Source organism: Crinia signifera, chromosome 6 (assembly GCF_055691185.1).
Source record: "Crinia signifera chromosome 6, ASM5569118v1, whole genome shotgun sequence".
NCBI lineage: Eukaryota > Metazoa > Chordata > Amphibia > Anura > Myobatrachidae > Crinia > Crinia signifera.
In genome coordinates, this window is record NC_139222.1 from 270,171,377 (window position 1) to 270,195,699 (window position 24,323).

At 45.8% G+C, this 24,323-nt stretch overlaps 1 protein-coding gene across 2 annotated transcripts in view; it reads right to left on the reverse strand.

Annotated features, from left to right (window-relative positions):
* Positions 1-1,066: 1,066 nt before the first annotated feature.
* GOLGA7B (golgin A7 family member B) overlaps positions 1,067-24,323 on the reverse strand; it is a 48,884-nt gene continuing 25,627 nt past the window's right edge. For both annotated transcript variants that reach the window (XM_083149581.1, XM_083149582.1), the window contains exons 3-5: positions 17,487-17,639; positions 10,985-11,086; positions 1,067-6,983 (exon numbers count right to left, since the gene is read on the reverse strand). In XM_083149581.1, coding sequence (XP_083005707.1) covers positions 6,873-6,983; positions 10,985-11,086; positions 17,487-17,639 — 366 coding nt within the window. In that variant the 3' untranslated portion in view covers positions 1,067-6,872. The remainder of the gene's footprint in view (positions 6,984-10,984; positions 11,087-17,486; positions 17,640-24,323) is intronic.

Consider the following 24,323-nt stretch of genomic DNA (forward strand, 5'->3'; position numbering starts at 1 on the left):
ATTACACTGTGCAACATTTGTGCGGTGGGGTCTGGATCTGTGTAAGAAGTGCTACTATGCAGAGACCGTGGCTTTTTCATATGCCAAGATCAATTGTGTGTCATCTGCGACTTTGTACATGTCTAAAAACATTTTCCGGGGTCTGTGGTACAATTTGAGTGGTTCTAAAAATGAAAAGGGCTGATGTTGCCCATAGAAACCAACCAGATTCTGTTTATCATTTCTCAATTGCATCCTAGAAAATGCTAGAGAGAATCTGATCGGTTGCTATGGGCAAGATCACCTCTTTCCTTTTTAGAAGCTTTAGTAAATTTACCTCTAGGTACATTGGGACACATCTGTGCAAGTATATAGGGAATTGCAATGGGGTCAAATATCGCACTCTTTTCCATAAACTATCTTGACCCACAATAACACATTAGCAACTTTCCAGGGCAAAGTAGGATATGTGAAAGTCCTCATTAAACCAGATAAGGAAAACAACCTAAATGTGTTAAAAAAAAGTAACAAAAACACCTTTAATCATACTTGCCTACCCTCCCTGAATGGTTGGGAGGCTCTCAAATATCGGGTTCCTCTCCTGGCCCCCCAGAAGGGTGGGAAAGCCCCCCCACATGTTTGTGGAAGCCCTCACCTCCCCCCACAACTACAACCTCCGCGGGTGAAAATCCTGTGATTTGTGGCTCTTTGGGAGGAGGTGGGGCTAAAATGTTGCAAATAGTTGTAGCCCGGCCCCTTCGCTGAAGAGCGGCAAATTTACTATAATGGGGCGGGTCTTGATGGGGTCAAGAGTCTGCTCTCTGGGAGCAATGAAAAGTAGGTAAGTATGCCTTTAACTATATACACATATATATTGACAATCCTGGCCTACTCACCCATGGTAATACACTTTCTTCCTCATCAGGATGCTGGAAGCACAAATCAATACAAATGTTCTCTTTTCATCATAAAATAAAATCCTTGCACTTTGGAAAAAGCCATATATATTTGTCTTTGAAACCACAAAGAGTTACAGCATACACTGTACATCAAAAAGAACACAAGAAGTATTCAAGTGAAGACTCGGTCATGTTTAGATTATGTCTTTATCCCATTATGTAATGCCAGCATTCAGACAAAGGACTTAGTGCTCCAGGATGTCCGTATAAACATGCGTGAATGGAAAAGCTTAGTTGTGTGGATACGTTACTGGTACGATGCAACTCTGTGAATGTCTTTTATCCGAGGTGCACAATATTGGAAGATCGAGAATCCTTTGGGAAGCGATGATTGGCAGCGGAGGGCTCGCTGTGGTTACTAGATCAATTAGAAGTCCCTCTACCATCTGTTCAAAGTCTGAATAATTGAATTATTGTTTACATCAAGTCAAGAACATTCTGCCTCTTGCTAATAAGTGAGGTAATCTGTACAGTTAGTGCAACATGTAACATAAAACATTCACATTTCACAGCACGTTTCAGAGAGTAAGTGCGGTCAGTGGATTACAGAACTGTCCTTTACAAAATGTCATAAGTAGAAAAATACCTATAAAGTATCAAATTTGGGGGAAGCATTGGGGACAGTGTTGGGTTACTGCATTCAATGATAATTCCTTCTCTTTGCTCATCAAGGGTTCCAGTGGCGAATCCAGAGGGGGGATGCAGCATAGTTCAAAATTCAAATAGGGGAGCCACACCCACTATCACCAACTGACATTTCAAACTGATTCACTGGCAGCTGGTGTTTCTCCCCTATTTAAATTTTGAACTGTGCTGCAGTCCCACCTCTAGATCCACCATGGAAGGGGCCTATGCACTAAGGCTTGGTGAGAGATAAAATGCAGAGAGATAAAAGACCAACCAACCAATTCCAAACTATCGTTTTTCAAACATAGCCTGTTATATAGCATTTAGGAGCTGATTGACTGGTACTTTATCTCTCTCCACTTTAGCTCCAAGGCTTAGTACATAAAGCATGTAGTGTCTACATTCCCTGCAGGATGATGCCTACCCAATATATACACAACATGCCAGTTTAATTTCATGCAACCCCAATTTAATATGACCCCAGCATAGGGTTGTAAAATGACTGTACAACTTTATGGGAGGGTCACAAGTTTAAATACTAAGTTGATATAAAGTTGGGCGCAATTGGAACCAAAAGTGCAGCATGGATGGTGTAGTGATTAGCATTACTGTGTCACAGCACCAAGGTCATGGGTTCACACCCATGGCCCTAACTGTGTGGAGTTTGTATATTATCTCCGTACTTGCGTGGGTTTCCTCCGGGTACTCCAGTTTCCTCCCACAATCCAAAAATATACTTGGAGGTTAATTGGCTCCCAACATAATTAATTCATGAATCCTAAATCTCATTTATAGAGAAGGATAAAATACTAAATAAAAGTGCTAATTAAACTCTAATTCATATAAACGTCCATAGTATTTTCCCTTATAAAGAACAAAAATGATAAGGGAATCCGATTTCACTCACCGATGGCAAATCAAGGACATAATGAAAATAGATAAGAGAAGTTCCACCAATAGCAGCAATAGTATCAGTAGGTGGGATCATGGTGCAATTAGCCAATCAGATATACCTGAAAAATGACCATCATCCTATCCCCATCTTTAAAGTGGTCGGACACGCCTCAACACTTGCATGACCCCTCCCTCTGCTTCACTAAGTATAAGGAGCCATGGGCCTAAAACAGGTCAGAATCTACATAGGGATGAATATGGTCAGTGGCAGCACCAGAGGAGGAGCTGCAACATTGTCCAAAGTTTGGCATGGCAGTTGCTGCAACCCACCTCTGGATCCGCCACTGGAGACGGTAGAATGTTTTTTTTTTGCCTTTTGTTTGGAACAATATGAAAATTCTTACTGTGTGTCCAATCGTACATCTGCCTATTAAACCGTATAGAATTGAATTAAATACTGAGATCAGCTAAACAAAGTCCAACATAAATGATTCACCGAAACCAAAATATCGAGAATACAAAAATGAACTTTTATAAAAACAATTGTGTACACAGCGATGATGCTTATTTAACACATTCACTACCAGAATCAATTTGAGATTTGGGGTAAATTTACTAAAAGTTCAGAAAAAAAAAGGTTGATAGCAACTAATCAGATTTTCAAGAATGTAATAGAGAAATAAAATAGACATAATGTGGTTGCTATGGGCAACAACTCTTTTTTTATTTTTCAGGGGACCTCTGCAGGAAGGTGTTTTAAATTCTGATCTTAAGTATTAAGAATTACAATATCGGTACTTGTTTCCTAGCACGGCGCCTACGATATTCAGTCGTATGCCATGGTATACATTGTATAACATCGCATGCCATATGCCCGCATTCGATGCATGCGATGCGATTTTATTTTAAAATTGTATAAGCACCCCAATCGTATACCATCGCATCGCATTGTATGCCATATACAATGGTATACGATTTTAATTGTATAACATCAGGTGCCATCGCGTCGCATCGCATACCATTGTATGGCTTATGGTATACGATGCGATGGGCGCCGTGCTAGGAAACAAGTACCACAATATCCATTTCAAAGGTCATCTGCCATAGAGGCCAAGGTTGGACAACAGTAATGGCATCCCACCCCCCCTCTGCCCAATTGGACAGTTAGCATCTTCCTCATGAGCTTTTGGGGAGGCAGTCAAGAATATCAGAGCGGCCATGCAGCATTGTCTTCCACCAATCAGAGTACAACATTCACGTCCTGCTTCCCAGCCTGCAGCCAGACAGTGAATGGCTGTCAGCATGCTGATTGGTAGATGACTGGAGCTATCCACCAATGAGAATGCTGACAACCATTCCCTGTATGGAAGCAGTTGGAGAGATGGGGCAGGACTACAGGAGGGGCATGTTAGGATTTGTTTAAAAAAAAAATCCTGTTAATGGGTGGGTAGGGGCCCCGGTGCATTGCTACCTCATTGTTTTCCTATGAGGTACGTGCATGGCGGCCCTGCCAAACAATTGGCACCCCCCATGCAGGTACCGCATGAGAAATGACCAACTAATATAGGAAATGAATGGCGCGGTTCTGCTTCTTACCTATAAAAACATTGTATTTCCTATATAAGGTAACATTGCAGGTCACTATGAGGAAGACAAATGTTTGCTGGGCAATTTTCACACCTATTTTGCCGAATTTACTAGGCACTCAAAGGGTTAATTTCCAGCCTCCTGAAAATCTTTTTGAAATGTTCCATCTCCTGAGCCCCAACAATTACACTGGACGGAAGCTGTCTCGGGGGTAAGTAGGGGTCATGGGTAGCAGCTACTCAGATTAGACGAGTATATAGAATTCAGGCAAATGATTAATAATGTGTATTTATACTTCACCCAAAAGCATAAAAGGTTACAATAATCTCGCGGTAACGCCGTACATATTGCTGCTATTGTTTTACATTTTCAGTTTGTTTCTTGGGCTGTTTTAAATATGTCTATTTAATCAGCAGCTGGAATTATGCATTTGTGTGTAAATGTGACTGAGTGGTGCTGTAATTTACCAACATTTATAATTGGTATTACAAGTGGAAAATGACTCGGGTCTAATTCAGGTTGGACCCAGCCTGCAGGCCACCCGCTGCCTGCATACCACCTCCTGCATGCCAACCCCTGCCTGCATACCACCTTCTTCCTGCATACCAACCTCTGTCTGCATACTAACCTCCTGTCTGTATACTACCCTCTTCCTGCATACCACCTCCTGCCTGAATACCACCTCCTGTCTGCATATCACCTCCTGATTGCATACCAGCCACTGCATACATACCACCTCCTGCCTGTATACTACCTTCTGCCTGCATACATACCACCTCCTGCCTGCATACCACCCCCTGCCTGCATACCGCCCCCAGCCTGCATACCACCCCTGCCTGCATACCGCCCACTGCCTGCATACCGCCCCCAGCCTGCATACCACCCACTGCCTGCATACTGCCCCCTGCCTGCATACCGCCCCCTGCCTGCATACCGCCCCCAGCCTGCATACCACCCACTGAGAAAAAGAACCAGTGGGCGCCTTCTGTACGCTATACCACCCACTGTCTGCATACCAACCCCTGTCTGCATACCACCCCCTGCGTGCCTACCACCCCTGCCTGCATACCACCCCCTGCCTGCATCTACAACTGCTAAAAAAAACATTAGTTGTGATGTTCATGTAGGACTGCAGCCTGAGTAAGTCTGACCTCACTCAGACTTCTAGTCACAGAGGCCAAGGACACTGCATTTGTGACAGCCTGTAGATTACTGTAGCTGTTTTTGAAAATACCCAGAAATAGTAATATTACAGAATCATGAACAACTTTAGGGAGAACGCCACCTCCAGCAATCTGAATTCAGCATTATCACTGTAAATGCACATTACCTTATCCTCAGTGTTTCCCCATATACAGAATACCTGTTGGGTTATAGAGCATGTATCATTGGACTATAAAGATGTACTATGTAAAGATTCCCATGCTGGTGTTTCCAGGTCCAGTGGGACCGATGTTGATGTGGGTATTATATAAGTATGTGAAGTACATGACATTTATGCATACAGTATGTGTGATGTCAGACCTGTCTTCATGTCACACTGATGCCAATCTAAGAAGAGGAAGGGGAAGAAAAATTGTTCTAACAGATGCCCTGTGCCTGCCAGGCCCCCGACAAGTGACATCATGACTTCACAATGAGGTGCAGGAACTAAACGGTTTTCAACCGTTGGCCAATGGATTTACCATCAATGGCAAATATCCAATGATACCCCGACATTTGCGGCTGTGAATCTTTTTGTCACCTTCAATGCAGGAGAAGGAAGCTTAGGCCAACCTCCAACTATGATTGGCCCACCGCCTGCTGATCCCACCCTCTGGGATGACCGTTGATTGGTGCAAACTTTGGATGGTTCCCTTTGAAGGTTTCATACCTTTAAAGATAAGTACTGATAGAACCACTACCAACAGCATTCCTGAATCTCCATTGAATGGTATTATAATTAAACAAAACATCTGAACCCAACACCAAACATTATTGTGCCTAAACTTGATACCGTATATACAATAACATTGCTTTTTACATTGATAAGTTAAGGCATTACCATAGGATGAGGTCCATAGGATGAGGAAGTCAATTGATATCAACAAAAGTACCTTTTATCATGCCACCTTGTGGCAGACAGGTGTACTGTATGCATGGCTGGCTGCCTTTATACAGTAAATCAGACTTTCTATAGTGTGTCTGGGGCTATAATTGCAATGCTTCTGGAACTAAGCTCAGGATGATTCTCAAAGGTGTAATCCATATATTTATAACAGGGCTATATATTTAGGTGAGCGCGGCAAAAAAAAATGTCAGTGCTTCGCATCTGGTGCTTCGTGAGTTGTGTATCCTGGTGTTGATGGAACACAAGTGTTGACTGACAACATAGTCATATTTATTACTTTTGTTTGGAGACCTACAGAACATTTTGGAAGAGATTTGTTTGTTTTATTTTTGCTCAATAGTTTCAGTATCATTTCTATTTGGCTGATCAGGAACCAAAACATAAATCTGATTTAATTTATCCAGAAGAGGACACAATGATCCTAAGGGAACCATATTGCAGAACGTTGGCATTTCTTAAGAACCATTAAAGCCATTAGAGACCTGTTTGTATCATGTTCAGATAAAATATGTTCTCTCGCTTAAGGGATTCAGGTCGCGGCTCTCGTAAGTCAGTGGCGACGTTTATATCAGAAGAATATTCCCTAGTCTGGTTGTTCTATGAAAAGTTGTCCTCAAAGCCCAGAATTAAAACCTTGTGCTCTGATATCTCAGTCTCCGTATTTCCGAAAGGCCGTCGTCTCGGCAGTACAGGTCCCCACAGGGACTCTCTGCCAGTCATCGGGCGCGGCTTGCCACCCCGCCTCCTCCACCGCAGCTACTGCTGCTGGAACTGCCGCTGCTGCTGCTGCCACTGCTGCACCGGTCTTCGTAGATGGAGATTTCAATCTTTGTCGCCAAGGTCAAGGCGAATACCGTCAATGTTGTATCCTTGCAAACACGCCTAGGATGAGATGCACCAAACTTTACGGAGAGAGTAGAGAATATTAGGTACTTCTTTACTTTCACGGCGCCACTAGAAATCGCGGGCATCGCGGCCATTGAATGCACTAAAAATCGGGTGCGACGCGATGCCCGCGATGCCCGCGATTTCCCATAGGGACCAATGTTAAATTTCTCAATTGACCCGATTTTACTGTTCAATGCCTCAATTGACACGATTTTTCCATAGGAAACAATGTTAAATGGCCCACAGAGGCCAAATAGCCACCCTGAAGTGTGAAATGGCCCCCACAATTGTTAACGCCACCCCACGATCAACGTGAACCCGAAGCGTGGCGAGCGCGGCGAGCCCGCGAGGGGCGGCGGTATGCGTCCTCCGACCTTTTCATACCCCCACTATCCACGTCGGCGTGGAGTTGAGAATAGAATAGTGTGGCGAGCGCAGCGAGCCACCGAGCCCGAAGCGTGGCGAGCGCAGCGTGCCCCGCGAGGGGACGCGGATACCTTCACAGGTAAACGCGTCCCTTTGCGGGCTTCACAGGTATCCTCGTCCCCGCGCGGGGCTCGCTGCGCTCGCCACGCTTCGGGCTCGGTGGCTCGCTGCGCTCGCCACACTATTCTATTCTCAACTCCACGCCGACGTGGAAAGTGGGGGTATGAAAAGGTCGGAGGACGCGTACCGCCGCCCCTCGCGGGCTCGCTGCCCTCGCCACGCTTCGGGTTCACGTTGATCGTGGGGTGGCGTTAACAATTGTGGGGGCCATTTCACACTTCAGGGTGTCTATTTGGCCTCTGTGGGCCATTTAACATTGATTCCTATGGAAAAATCGTGTCAATTGAGGCATTGAACAGAAAAATCGTGTCAATTGAGAAATTTAACATTGGTACCTATGGGAAATCGCGGGTATCGCGGGCATCGCGTCGCACCCGATTTTTTAGTGCATTCAATGCCCGCGATGACCGCGATATCCTATCTGTCCTAATCTAGTGGCGCCGTGAAAGTAAAGAAGTACCGAATATTATAGTACCAACCAATCTGGTTCTAACTGTAATTTTTCAAAAACGGGGACAGGTGCAGCAAGCTTAAAAAAAGTTATATAGCGTGTATATCCTGCATCGGGTTTACTGGACCCCGCACAGGCTGATGCGGATTGGTGGTGCTATGTCGGATGCTTGTCCTAAGTGCCTGGAGTCTGGGGCTGGTTTCTGGCATTTGCTGTGGCAATGCCCGCAAGTGTTTTCCTTCTGGGAAGCAATTCTGGCTAATATCCGAGACACGGGTGCAGGTACCACTTTCTACTCCTTGTATTTGTATTTTCGGTTTGGATTTGGAGGAGCTTCTCCCTACTCATCATAGGATAAACGTTAATCACCTTCTAACTCTAGCCGTGTTTGTATCGCCAGAACCTGGCCCTCCGTCCGCTACCATGTGGGTTGCACTTGTTAATGTTACTTTGTCCCATGAATCATTTATGTATTCTAAACGTGGTTGTGTGAGCAAGTATAGTAAAGTTTGGGGCCTATGGCAGGCTTCTACGATATATTCAAGATCATCGCTCTTAATTTATTTTTGCTGTGTGATTGTCCCAGATGGGCGGCCCACCACCTACACCCAGTGCCTACCCTATGACGTTATTAACTGTCTACGACTCCTGATGACTGCCCTGTTGTAAACATGTGTTATGCGTACAGTGTTGTTTGAATAATGCACCAATTCTTATTGTTTGTTATTATTATTTTTGTATTCTCAAAATTCTATAAAAAATACATGATTTAAAAAAAAAAAGTTATATAGTGAGGAGTGATTAACATTTAGCCAATCAGCTCCTAATTGTCATTTTTCAAACCCAGTTTGTAACATAACAAGTAGGAGCTGATTGGCTGGTTGTTTATCCCCTCCACTTTATCACTTTTCGAAGCTTATAGCATCTGTCCTGCAGTCTGAAAAATGACGTTCAAAAGCTGGTTGGTGGTACAGTACTTTATCTCTCTCCAAAGTTTCATACATCTTTTCCACACACCTTTGTACTTTACACAGACTGGATTTTATTAGGGCAACATCAGATTGTGGGCCACATGCACTAAGCTTCAAAAGTGATAAAATGGAGAGTGATAAACAACCAAACAATCAGTTCCCCAGACATATTTCAAACACAGTCTGTGACATGGCAGGTAGGAGCTGATTGGCTGGCTGTTTATCACTCTCCATTTTATCACTTTTGAAGGTTAGTGCATCTGGCCCTCAGATTTTTATATGAAACAGTACAAAAACTTTAGTTACAAGGCTACAATAAGTTAAAGGGCACAGGAGCACATTTCTCAGTATATATATATATATATATATATATATATATATATATATATATATATATATATATATATATATATATGTATAAGCAGAGTAGAACCAAATGTGTGATGATTATTGTGTATAATACTTCGATATTAATATTTCTATGCAACAGCATTAGGTTTGCCATCCTCTTAAGTGTTAAATATAGTTGCATTTCCACTTGGAAAATGGGAGACTCCAGATTGGCTGGGAGGACTCCTGTGCTCCTGGAAGAGCAATTAACACTCCCAGATCCTACATATTTCTTAAGTGACGTTTGTAAGACGAGGGGGTTCTATGGCTCAAATGGCAGTAGATTGTGTCACTATAGCGCCACTCCCACCGTGTGATGCCACGAATCATGGCATGGCACAGGGTGGGGTGGAGCCACGATAGTGTGAGTCACATTTACACTTTGCAGTCTTCTAGAAATGGGAGTGCCAAAGGTAGGTATATTAATATAAGTGTGACCATCCCCGGACACACTGCCGGAACATCAAAGGCATTGTTAATAAACTAGAAGAATTAGCAGATAAACCATTTTAAACTGTGTTTACCTGGTCTGCACAATGAATAAGGGTAGAGTAACACTGGGCATAAGTAATTATTAGGCACAGCACAATGAAATAATGATGATGACCAGCTGCCTTTTGTCCACACTGTCGGCCATTTGTATGTGATAGTATACAACTAGAGTATGCACACCCACATGGCACTGGCCACACAGCCATTGGCCAAATCTCCACCTCTCACAGTAGGCCTTTGATCAGTTTCCACATGAACCTTAATAAGTCTGTCCAATTAATGTTCCATGTTTTCATTCACTGCCCAGTGGTAGGATACAAAATTGTTTTACAATTGTTTCCTAATCCATTATGCAAAGCAAATTTGTGCTGTATCCAAGGGCAGGGGATGTAAACAATGATGTCTGATGATATAGATTACATTATAAAAGGTACAGTAATGATACATGATATTCAGTCAACATTGTTCATAAATTGTCATCTACTCAGTTTGACCAACCTCTTTAAAATGTAGAATTGCAATGCCGCAGTCCCCGTGGAAAATAAATATCTCCCAGCAATATTATTAATGGCATTTGTAGTGCCCAGGAGGAACGTGCCCTCCCCATAACAGCTGCCAATCCGCCATGTCCAAACGGCAACACAAGTACAAGAAAAATTCCTGGAGAGTTGCAGGAAACAGAATCCTTTATGCACTAAATGGAACACGCTGGGCAAATGAAATTACATTGAGAAACATGCGGCGAGATAACATATTTCTCTGCCAGACGTGTTCCCCAGTGAAACCGTAGGGAGATATTGTATTTTTCACATCCGCCTGGAAGTACCAGACTGAAGCAGTAGACTAAACAGCAAGGAAAACGGAATAGAGTTCAGCCATAAATAAGGAGAAAATGCCGAGGAAATTGCACCTCTTTAATTGCGACTAATGTTAAAGACTCCTTATCAGGTTCCCTGAGCGCACTTTCAGGAGGGAAATGTTTTACGGGACAGATTTTAATATCCAACGGTTGTGGAACACAGTCATAGAAAATATAAAATACAGCGACAAGAACCGAACTTACCGAATAAATATTATTTCAAAAGGATACAACACGCATTCCCCGCTCAACCGGATCAGTAATTAGCAGCCCCCTGGGCGTGTAGATCTTCTCGTTCTGTTCCTGGATATATTTCGAGATTTTCTTCAACACCTTCAAGAATCAAACCAGATATTAGCGACGCAAAACTGAGGGTTCGTGAGACCGGGAAACGTATCACTGTATACTGGCTCTTTACTGTATATGTTACTTTGGGGTTGTGTCAATATCATGAGGTACAACAGCCACCCACTGAGATCCTTATTGTCCAAGATAAAGTTTCCAACCAAGTATTGTTTGGTTATTGTGCAAAGTTTAGCAGCAGCGAGGCTAAGGACACGGGGAAGGTCCTGAAGAGGACATTGCTGCCATTATTGCCTACTTAGCGAGCTCATTATAAGCGACTCTCTTTTGTCGCTTGGATCTGGGAACCTTCCCAGACTCAGCTGTGGCAAGTGCACTTCACTGTAGAGAGGAGTGAGGCCTTTCTATTAATAGGGGCTTAGGGGAGCTGTGTGACGAGACTTAAACACTGCGAGATGTAAGTGGGGGGACACACACTGTGCCAATTAAAAACTAAATAATGCACGGACAAGTATGGCTGTTTCAAAGGAACAGGAAACTGATGGGATGTTAAAATCTAAAACATAAGCTGCAAAGGGGGGAGGGGGGGGGGTTCTTTAGTCTGAAAGGATCAATTGGCCATTTAAGTTTTCACTTGCATTGGACGAAATTTCGGAACCTATTTATCAAATAATATTTCTGGGATATTTCCTAATAACAGCCATCTTTTCAGGATTCCATACCCTCCAGCTGTACCTTTTTGGCAAGTACAGTACTGTTTTTTTTTATAGCCTGTACCTTTTGTTGGGTCTCCAACTGCCCATTGTAAGGAAAGGTGGTGTGACCACACCCACTTTACCCATGGCCATGCCCCTTTCTGAATTTGGACCAGTTTTTGCTCTTGAGATGTCGGAGGGTATGGGATTCCTGCAAATATTAAGGCTGTTCTATTGAGGGTCTCCGTATCTACCGCGTCGTCCCCATTTCCTACAACAGCCACCATAGTTTACATAGGAAACGCAAAACGTCAGTATCTGATTGAATAACATCAGCAACGCAATCGCATTCCAGATTTTGGCCCCAGCAGCTAACACCATATGAAGAGAACGCTTTTATGTTGTAGCCTATGGACTACAGTCTGCAAAAATGTACAGGAAAGGGTTCCCTGGCAATGGGCATTGCATATGTGTGGTCAGTAGAAGGCGCAGGAGTACCCATAGAGGATTGAGGATATGGTCATGTCACTAAAAGCCCATCGCTGGGGCTGGGGGGGGGGGGGGCTCTTTTCAGAGTGCCTGTACCTTCTTGTGTACAGTATATTGATAGATAATGTGTTACATGCATTCACATCACGTGTGTATTACCGGTATGGGTCAAAGAGTCGACACTATGAAAGTCGACATGTTAGGTCGACCACTAAAGGTCAACAGAGCTTAGGTTGACACATGAAAAAGGTCAACATATCTATGGTTGACAGGTTCGGAAGGTCAACACAAGCATTAGGTCGACAATGGGAAGTTCTACAGTCACCCTGTTTACAACCTACAGACGGAGCGGCTCTCAATGGAGCTGCTCCTGGCGATATATAATCGCCATTCACCGCCCTGCGCCAGCCAATGGAGGGGGGCACGTGCCCCATTCCATCGGAGCCTGCTGCCGGTCCCCTGCAGCCCCCCACCAGCTGCCCTCACTCCTTGCTCAGCTCCGGGAAGCGGAGACGGCAGGGAAGCCCCACCCCCCCCCCCACCGCCTTCCTGATGGGGAAGCGCGAGCCTGTGAGACAGATGGAGCGCCGTTCCGCCAGCCTGCACCAGCGCAGCACATCTGGCAATCCTGCAGGGCTGGCTGACAGGTGCTCCATCTGTAAGTCGACATGGAAACCATATCAGTGTACCGGGCACGGTGCCTCGCTGCGCTCGCCACGCTTCGGGCTTGGTGGCTCGCTGCGCTCGACACACTTTATATTCTCAACTCCACGCCGACGTGGATAGTAGGGATATGAAAAGGTCTGAGGACGCGCACCGCCGCCCCTCGCGGGCTCGCTCTCTGGCATCAATCGTGGGGTGACGCTCACAATGGGGTTGCGTAACCCATGACGGGGCCATATACAATGTGAAATGGGTCATATTGGCCCATTTCACATTGTTTCCTATGTGAGATGGACTTAATCAAGTCCATCTCATCTTGTGCCATTATAATGGCACAAGACCGACGCGATGCTCCCGATTTCAATGTTAAAAATATTTTAACATTGAAGCCTATGGCAAAATCGCAGGCATCGCGTCGGTCGCGTCGGGGGGCCATGTTAATGCACGCGACCGATGCGATGCCCCCGATTTTGCCTTTGCCGGCAAAATGGACCTGATTTCAAAGGAAATCGGGTCCATCGCGGGCATCGTGTACCTTAACTTAAAGGTACACGATGGTCGCAATTGTGGCTGTGCTAGGAAACAAGTACCCACCAAACTACTTATATTGTGTTCAGTGTTCACTCCATAAAATATATATATATATATATAGAGGAATGGAAGAGGCGGCACTCAAATGGGATTTTTCAAAAGTGTATTGTTGCAAAAGAAAGGACCAACGTTTCGGGGTCTTAATCACCCCTTTGTCAAGGTGCAAGATGATTAAGGTGGATTTCCACTTGCACCTTGACAAAGGGGTGATTAAGACCCCGAAACGTTGGTCCTTTCTTTTGCAACAATACACTTTTGAAAAATCCCATTTGAGTGCCGCCTCTTCCATTCCTCTACCTACCTGTCCTGGAAGGCACAGGGGTATTCGGACCCAGCTGCGGGAGTGCCAGGCCTTCTCCATTTTATATATATATATATATATATATTCTGTGCTGGCCCCGGCACTCTGCTGTCCCCCTGGACTCACTTGCTCTGGTGCCTTCAGGTGTGGCCGCTTGGGTCCACTAGCACTCAGAGACTGGATACACGAAGTAACACTGCAAATACGTGTTTAATGCAAACTTCAACGTTTCGGGGCGCTGGTCCCCTTCGTCAGGACGAAACGTTGAAGTTTGCATTAAACACGTATTTGCAGTGTTACTTCGTGTAGTGTATCCAGTCTCTGAGTGCCGCTCGCAATATCTTTGTTGTATATATATATATATATATATATATATATATATATATATATACATACCGCTGACTGTCTATGTTAATCAGCTCCGTATGGTGCTCTGGGAATTAGCTGATCATTCCCATACTGTACCTGTTCCCAGAACACTTGTATACTGCAGCGTGCAGCCACAATGCTGGCGCACGCTGTGTAAGGGGCAGCAGGCAGCACCGGGGATCCATCCTGCCGCACAGTGCATCCTTTCTCCGTATCAACTCGGGCTGAAGTGGGAACAGGGATCTGCTGGGAAATTAATTTCCAACTTGCAAAGGTCGAGTTTGCTTTGGAAAAATGCCCAGGTTGGCAGTGCGATATAAAGAGATTGGGCAATTATTCCCCAAAGCTTAGCCTGCTGCGTGGCTGCATGTTGAAACAACCGTTCCCAAGCATTTGAAGGAAGGATTAAATGTGCTCACCAAGAAATAGACAGATAATAATGTGAAATAGCGAGCCTGACGTGCGACTCCGTCCTGCTCTCAAAACTTTCGTTGTGTCGATTTTGGACGGAGTTCAAAGCTGTAATGCTGCACGGAGGCTCGGTGACTCTTTTGCAAACTCTAAATGCCATTTCATACAGGCCGACTGTCCTTCAGACGGAACCAAATTTCCCACCAATAGCTTCCTCTCATGCAATTCAGTACGTCTTAGCAAACACAGCGAGACAGTACGTAAGGTTACAGCCCATGCTAAATACTTGGCACTACACAGTATGGATAAAACATGAGAACACATTAATCCTCTATCCGTGCTGAGCAGTGGGCCGTTCAGGATCGTGCATGCACACTACGAACCATAGGCGTGCGCCCTCGTTCGATAATCCATCGGCTTGTGAATTCAGGTCTGAATAACCCCTTCAGACTGTATCGCAAAGCACATTTTTTTTCTAACGGACAAAACCTACCGCTTTATTTTTACACTGCAATTTAGATTTCAGTTTGAACATACATACCCCACCCAAATCTAACTTTCTCCACACGTGTTACATCTGCCCCCAGCTGCAGTGCACATGGTTTTGTCCATTAGAGAATTAAAAAAGTGCTTTGCGATGCAGAAAAAAATGCAACCGCAGTCAACAGAGCGACGGGGTGCGGCGACGGGGCGCGGCGACGGGGCATTCTCTGGGAGCAGATTGGGCAACGTATGCTTGTCCGGTGCATTCAGGGGCGAACATCTGTAATCTACATGCAAAAGCAGCCAGTAATAGAGAAACAAATTATTTGCCCTCATGCATGGCAACATGGAGGGCGAAATTTTTTAAGACAAAAACGGCAAAAAAAAATTGGTATTTGTATAGTAAAATAATTTTTTTTTGGGCATATACGTATTTTCAGGATTTACTATGCTGAAAATACGTTAATTTGTATTCATGGCACATTCGTATTTGTACTTACAAATACGAACGTATACGCCATTGACAGAATACGATTAGGAATCACCATGAATGGTGACTCCTAATTTACTAAGCGGCCGTATAGCTAATTACCGGCAATTAGCGGGATACAGACGCTAATTGCCGTCCAAATACACCAGGAAAATACACTTCATTTTCCTGGCGTATTTGGCAGAAGCCTGCACGGATCAGTCAGAGCCATGCAGGCTTCAGTGTAAAAAAAAGAGAAAAATAAATAATTTGAAAAATGACATGTGCAGAGCAGGCAGTTTAGGAGGCGGGTTATTTTTCTTTTTATTATTAGAGAGGCCAATACCGGGGATCCCGGGATTGAGCATTTTTCAATCCCGAATCCCGGGATTGAAAAAATGCCCCCGGGATTGGCATCCCTAACGGTGAATCCTTTACTATTCATTTCAGAGACTTCTCCTAAAAAGTTTTTTTTTGAAGGTGTGGTACCGCTCCGGAGTTGGTCTAATTAAATAATATTAATTGCTAGAAGATTTATCCTCTGAGGAAAGGATATGTTGCATTGATAAAATCCATATATCCATATATTTTTATGTTTATATTTTTAAGTAATTAAATCTTAGTAAATACATTTGTAAATGTTTTCATAATTTTTCCAGATATGTGGCGCTCTCTTTCATATATATAGATATACACTCTTATGAGATTGATTGCTTTGAATATTTAATTATACGCTATCTTTTACGCTTTGAGCAATTTCCAGAATTGCTTCTGGGAGCAGCCTAAATACTCTTATAATTTAATATACTTTGGTATATTATATATATATATGTAATGGCGGAGCGATTACATAACCACCGTGCCCGATTGTTTTGCTGTGGTTCTTATATACAGTCTACTTATACAGTCTACTACCATGGATAATATTTTATAGGAATGTTGATGCTAATAAACAAAACCAGTTAGGCTGGGCAATTGCGGCCCTCCAGATGTTGAGGAACTACACATCCCACCATGCCTTGCATCAGTTTCAGCATGGCCACATAGCAAAACTAATGCAAAGCATCCTGGGATGTTTAGTTCCTCAACATCTGGAGGGCCGCAATTGCCCAGCCCTGAGTTAGAGGATCCCCAAATTTGTATCCTGTCCTCCTTATTGTGAGTTTATTGTTCATTTTTAGATGTTTCCTCCTTATTTATTATTTACAAATTTAAATATACAATGAATAAGACACATATTCCAATGTATTCCATGCAATTACATTTCCTCTTTATACTGATGCCATTAATATGTCTTTAAACAGACAGAGACAGAACACATGCGTTATGTAGGAAAGATAATCTCCCTGATAAAAATTATTATTGAATATTATCTCCAGCTGGGACATAAGCCTGAAATATTAACATATATCTTTGTGTTTGTTACTGGTATCTCTTATACAGATGGGAAAATGGAATTTATTTTCAGTAGCTCATTAAATATTGTTTAGACTCTTCTTATTTGTGATACAGATTTATCCTGACGGCAGAGCAAACAAGATTCAATTTTAGATAGTGTGGCAGGGACAGCATCTTTACACATAAAAGTAATGTGGAAGATTAAAAGGTTTTAAAGCAGCAGCCCGAAAACTGATGTGATCAAGGTTGGGCTGATTAGCAGCACCTGTGTCTTCCTAATAAAAGTGTTTCCTGGGCAGAGTGTCATTGCTCTTGATGGCGGAATAGGGGCCGGGGTGTGGGCTACAATATGGATAACTGGAGCATTCTGAAGAGTTTGAACTACAATATGCTGTGACACCTGTATGCTAATTGCTGTAACTATACTTGCCTATGCTGTGTGCCGGGTATGCTGTGACCTGCTCCAAAAATAAAGACCAAGACTTCATGTACAGTGTGTGATTCCTTGTCACATTTTCTTATCTGTAGAGTCCGCCACCAATGAAAAGAAAACCAGCTCACCTTCTCATAGTGTGTTTCCATGCAGAGGAAGATAAAATAGGCCGTGGCACAAGCCAAGCAACCCTCCAGGTAGGAGCTGCCTCCGATCTTCTCAGCCTCCATGTAGTACATGTTCAGAGTCTTCACCGTCTCTTCAAACAGCTGCTTCTCAATCTTTGTGGAAGATGATAAAGAACATGTAATACTTTAATGTCATGTTGGGATACCGGAAAAACCATCCCCTTGTGTAACCTCTTCCCATCAACTTCCACATTTTGAGGCTTGATTAAGTATTAGGTAATACAGAGTGGCGGAGCATGTGAGTGGTGAGCCCAGGTGCAAAAATATAAATCTGTACCACTCCTCCTCCCGAATATCACCATATACAACACGGCAGAGGCAGTGGCGTAACTAAGTTTTGGGCGCCCCCCCGCCTTAAGGGGGGGCGCCCCCCCGCCGCCTCCCCGCCAAGCACCCCCAATCCCCCGCCGCCCATGCAAACCCCCCCCCCAATCCCCTGCAGCCTTACCTATCGCGCTGGTCCCGGCGGCTCCGTTCTTCTTCTGCTGAGGACCACCACAAAATGGCCGCCCCCATACAGCAGACAGTTTCAGAGAACTGTGTGCTATATGGGGGCGGACCACCAGAAGAACGGAGCCGCCGGGACCAGCGAGATAGGTAAGTCTGCTGGGGATTGGGGGGGGGGTGTAACTATAGCACCACAGCCCCCGGTGCCCCCACATGCACAGCGCCCCCCCGCGGTGGCGGGGGCTGCGGTGCTATAGTTACGCCGCTGGGCAGAGGGTGACAGTGAGAGGCAGGGAGAGGCAGAGGGTGACAGGTAAAAACAGTGGGTGATCGGGGCAGCCACATTATACTCAGCATCATTACCTGTAACAATGTGTGACAGCCCCAATAAGATTTTTTTGTAGAATTGAGTGTTAAATGAAGTTAAAACACAAACATACAGTAGCTTTAATAGTGGCACTGTATACTTGTGCCCTTGTGTATACAGCAATACAATGCTACACACTGCACAATCAGGGCTGGTGTAAGGCTTCTCGGTACCCTAGGCCGAACGTCAAGCCAATACTCCTCCAACCCCACATGGGAACTGGTCGATTGGTAGACAGTCAATAGGTCAGCTCATAAAAAGGATTCACAGACTTTACAGTAGGTCGACATTGACAAAATGATTCATCAACATGAATTTTCCAGGATTTTTTAAAACCGTTCTTACTTCACGATCCCAGTGGGCATAGAGTTAGATTATGATAGTGTGCCAGTCATAGAGATGCCAAAGCCGCGGGCCATGCGATGGAGGCGGTACACTTATACTGTACAGTGTCCATGTTGGCAGATTTCCACAAAGACACCAAAAAATTCATGCCGAACTGTTCCTTGTGTCGACTTTTTGTCAATGTCAACCTAAAGTCTGATTACCTTTTTCTCGTGTTGACCTATGGCCTGTGGAGGTGACGTCCTAGATATACACAACTACCACAAGGTAGACATCCTTAATTCTGTGATAGGCTGAGTCATTGATGCCCCCCCCCCAGGAACCCCCCCCTCCCTCCCTCTGCATCACCCTCCCCAGACCCCGGCACCCCCCCCCTCCCCCTGCATACCCCTCCCCAGATCCCGGCACCCCCCCTCCCCCTGCATTCCCCTCCCCAGATCCCGCCACCCCCCCTCCCCCTGCATCCCCTCCCCAGATCCCGGCACCCCCCCCTCCCCCTGCATCCCCCTCCCCAGATCCCGGCACCCCCCCTCCCCTGCATCCCCCTCCCCAGATCCCGGCACCCCCCCTCCCCTGCATCACCCTCCCCAGATCCCGGCACCCCCCCTCCCCCTGCATCACCCTCCCCAGATCCCGGCACCCCCCCTCCCCCTGCATCCCCCTCCCCAGATCCCGGCACCCCCCCTCCCCTGCATCCCCCTCCCCAGATCCCGGCACCCCCCCTCCCCCTGCATCACCCTCCCCAGATCCCGGCGAACCCCCCCCCCTCTGCATCACCCTCCCCAGATCCCGGCACCCCCCTCCCCCTGCATCCCCCTCCCCAGATCCCAGCCCCCCCCCCCCCCTGCCTCCCCCTCCCCAGATCCTTGCACCCCCCCTCCCCCTGCATCCCCCTCCCCAGATCCCAGCACCCCCCCCTCCCCCTGCATCCCCCTCCCCAGATCCTTGCACCCCCCATCCCCCTCCCCAGATCCCGGCACCCCCCCCCCCCCCCCTCCCCCTGCATCCCCCTCCCCAGATCCTGGCACCCTAGGCAGCTGCAAAATGGTAAATCTAATGCGCGAACCCCAACGATCGCCATGGGGGAGGTAATTCGGCCCGATCCCAGTGAATCTGAATCGCCCCCACAATACTATACACACACTGCGGTACAGCGCGGAGCCAAAATAGATAAAACTTCTTGTGATCTTTTGTGACACAATTTCCGAATTTCTTATTCCGTTCACATTTTGTTCCCTTTACATTGCCAAAAACAATATGCTTATCTAATTGGAGTGTTTTTACATCTGATAAAAAAGGTCCTTCTCCGGAACAGCTTCTGCCTACTGTACGTCTAACTTCATTCCAGTAATTAGAGCAAAAATGACATAACTAACGATCTCTCCCTGGGCCCCCCCATGGTTATTCTCCGCTCCGAAGAAAGAATCCCCTTCTGCTCCATTGATTAATGACTTGTCTTCCAGCTGACAAGCAGCTAAAGCACCCGAGACAGTTCTAGCATTAACTGGAACCTCGTACAACTGTCCTAAAATAGCACAATATGTGTAATATCAGCAGAAGGAAGACACTGAAATATCCGCGCCCGCGCCCTCTCATGTTTATTTATTCGTTTGGAATGAGAAGAGATATTTGATACTGTGATAGGTAATTCCTGGTAGCACAGAATTACTGCTGTGTCCACATACTGGGATCCTGGAATTGTTGCGTATATTCGTATCCTAGAGAACAGATAAACACAACCCTGCGGAATGCTCCTGAATGCCCCCCCCCCAGCTAAGCAAATCCCCTCACACGCATACACATGGGAGGAGAATGGATTTACGGGCGCGCACCATCAAATAATTTCCCACTGTTTGCAAACCTTGACCATCGGGGACGAGGAGGAATTCGGACCTGAGCGATCATTTCTGAATTGGCCCCCAAGTAGGGGATACAGTCAGTGGGCCCAATTCAGACCGGATGGCACGGCTGCCAGGCTGGGCGGGTATCGATAGATTGGGTGTGTGTACAGAACGTAGTCCGCATGCGTGAGTCCATCCTGCATTAAAATCCTTTTTTATTTTTTTATCGCTGGCCATAGGCAAGGTGATTGACAAGAAGCTGGAGTTTGGGGGTGGTAACTGGCTTTTTAGGGAGAGTCGTGTGGAAAAAGTTCTGGCCCCAATCAGCCTGATTCTATCAAAGCCGCCAAGTAAGTCCTGGGCTACGCACAGACGGCACACACTGGGGAATCATCGATGATGAGCGACTTGTGTTGACCTTCAATGGTCGACCCAATACATGTCATCCTAATATGTGTCAACTTAACGACCATATACCCTTTATATGGCTATCCCAAATAGAAGCTGAAGGACTGAACTGATCTTGATTTGGCATACCGGAGAAGTGACTACACCGGTTAGACATTTTTGACAGATGCCGGACGGCTCCCCGACAGTCGGGATTCCGACAGTCAATACTTCGACGTCGGAGTCCCGACTGCTCCCTCGTGGGGGTCCACGACCCCCATAGAGGGAGAATAAAATAGGTGGCGAGCGCTCACCCCGCTGTGCAGTCGGGATTCCGACGTCAGAGTATTAACTGTCATTGATTTATACCACACCCATTTTTGACCACTGGTCAGAGGCTCACACCTAGTGGTGACTGTGAGAATTGCCATTTCCTTGTTCTATGACATTTCAGGATTATCACTGTATTGCAATGGGACACTATGCAATAATGGAAGCTCATTATTAAAACAGCGCAGACCCGCCACATGGCTGTTAATAGAAGTAATCAGGCGTAAAGTGGTGCAGCTGCTCTGAGCAGCCATAGAAGGAATCCATCTAGCTGCAGAGAGAGGCAGAGCAATAAGTACTGTGGGGATGGCGATTCATTGTCAATGGGTTCTAGAGTGTTACAGTGTTATCTCCCCAGCTGCTCTCCTGAGTATGACAGACAAACGGGTTCCACGGGTCCGAGCATATGTGTCTGGCCCAAAAACATCTGCCATCACTTAAGTGAACTGCACTGCATTGGTACATACTGAAAAGCAGCAGGATAGCAGAAGCTGCTGCTGTTCATGTTAAAATTGGAGATGGAAAAACAATGTAATAAATGCGCTGTTGTTTGACTTGTGAAAAATAAAAATCATTGTCATTATCACGGAGCATTTAATCTGCTGATGGAGCCTACTGACATGCTAGGCCATGGCTCTTCAAACTGTGGCCCTCCAGATGTTGCGGAACTACATGTCCCAGCATGCCCTGACAGTTTTGGCATGCTCTTATACGAAAAAATGTGGCAATGCATGCTGGGACATGTAGGTTAACAACATCTGGAGGGCCACAGTTTGAAGACCCATGTGCTAGGCCATGGAATGGAGGGTAATGCTGTAAATCAGTGATGGGGAACCTTCGGCCCTCCAGCTGTTGAACTACACATCTCAGCATGCCCTGCAACAGTTTTAGCATGGACAAATAACAAAACTGTAGCAGGGCATGCTGGGATGTGTAGTTCAACAACAGCTGAAGGGCCGAAGGTTCCCCATCCCTGCAGTAAATGCTGAAATGCAGGTAAAACAGGTAATGCTGGAACGTAGGCAATGCAAGAAATGCTGGAACGCAGGTAATGAGGAAATGCAGGAAATGCTGGATTTACTATGGATCAGGAAATACTGGAACATAGGACCAGGAACTATCTCAGTAAAGGTGCGTACACACGGGGGAGATATATTGCTCAGCCATATATTGCTGAGCAATATATTGCTCAGTTTCTCCTTTTCATCAGCGACCAGAGATGGTCACTGATGAAAGGGAACCTCTGCCGGGCGGTGCTGCAGAGGTAATCAGCTGGTCGCAGGAGCAAGCTCCTGCGACCAGCGATTAGAACGGGGCTGAAAATGGGACTGCGCACCCGGCGATTTATCGCCGGGGCACACTCCCATTACTGACAATATGGTCGCCAGCGACCATATTCCCAGCGATTTCAGCCCCTATCGCAGCCGTGTGTACACGGCTTAAGACATTGCTCTGGCAATAGGCTGTCCTCCTGAAGGGGTTTAAATAGGCAGCAGTGGAAGTCCATAGGCTACCAGGATCATGTGAGCACAGCTGTAACACAGTGATTGAACTGAAAAGTCACACGGGGAAATCCAACATGGCCACACCCATACAGCTGGCTTGTTTGTATACACATGTGCTCAGGCATGTTGCAGACCCAAATGGATGGATGAACAACAGGGAGACAGCCCCGCAGACATGGTAAATAATAATAAAAAGAAATGAGCCTGATTGATGACAGAGAACATTTGGTGCTTGCTGATCCTAATTTTGGCTTGCTACAAGAGATAGGCCCATTGTACAGGAACAGACAGTACTTTGGATATTCGCACAGTGGCCAGTTATCGATAGACTGTCCAGGCGATGAAAGCCTGCTACTTTTTCTGATCGCTGCCCCGTGTCTGGGGTGGAATCTGGAAAAATACTTTGAGAGTGTCCGGGAAAATGCTGGCCCTGCCTGTGCATGGGCCCGATTCAGACCGAATTGCTGCTGAGTGAACTAGAAGCGGCAAGCGATCACATACATGCCACCACTTTAGAGTGAAATCCCACCTTGACAATGAATGTGCTCACTGTACGATTGGATGTTTATGGCTTCATGTCAATCACCATCCGAATGACCAGCGAAGGAAAAAAGTAGCCCGGTTCCTTAGCTAGCCGGTGCGTCACCTGCGGCCCATACTCATATGCAGTGTATCAATAAGTGCCCGCTGTGTGAATTCGTACAGCAGCGATCAGGTCTGAATCGGAACAGATTGTTCCGGAGAAGTCACACCCTTGAGACATTGTGCAGGAGAAGACACTACTTGGGATATTGTGCAGAAGACACTCCCTTGCGACACTGTGCAGGAGAAGATACTATGTGGGACACTATGCAGGAGGAGATACTCAGGTCAGGACAGGAAATGTCATTGGGACATATACCAGGAGATACCCTCTATTGGCATTATATGCAGAAGAAGACACTACGTGGCACGATGTGCCGGAGATGTCCTACCTTAGTCACTGTCTTAGGACATTGGGCAGGGGAAGTCACTGCCCTAGGACATTGGCCAGGAGATTCATTCCTTTATGGACATTGGGCAGGAGAAGACATTCTCTTGGTACATTATGCAGGAGAAGTTGCTGGCTTAGGACATTGCCCAGGAGAAGTCAATCCATAGGACATTGTGCATTAGAAGTCACTGCTTTAGCATATTGGTCAGGAGAAGATACTCCCTTAGGACATTGGTCAGGCGAAGACACTCCTTTAGGACATTGGCCAGAAGAAGACACTCCCTCTGGACATTGGCCAGAAGAAGACACTTTCTTGGTTAATTATGCAGGAAAAGTCCCTACCTTAGGACATTGGGCAGTAGAAGACACTCCCTTAGGACATACATACCAGTAGAAGTCACTGCCTTAGGACATTGTGCAGGATAAGTCATTGCCTTAGGACATTGGCCAGGAGAAGTCACTGCCTTAGGACATTGGCCAGGAGAAGTCACTGCCTTAGGACATTGGCCAGGAGATTCATTCCATTAAGGACATTGGGCAGGAGAAGACACTCTCTTGGTACATTATGCAGGAGAAGTTGCT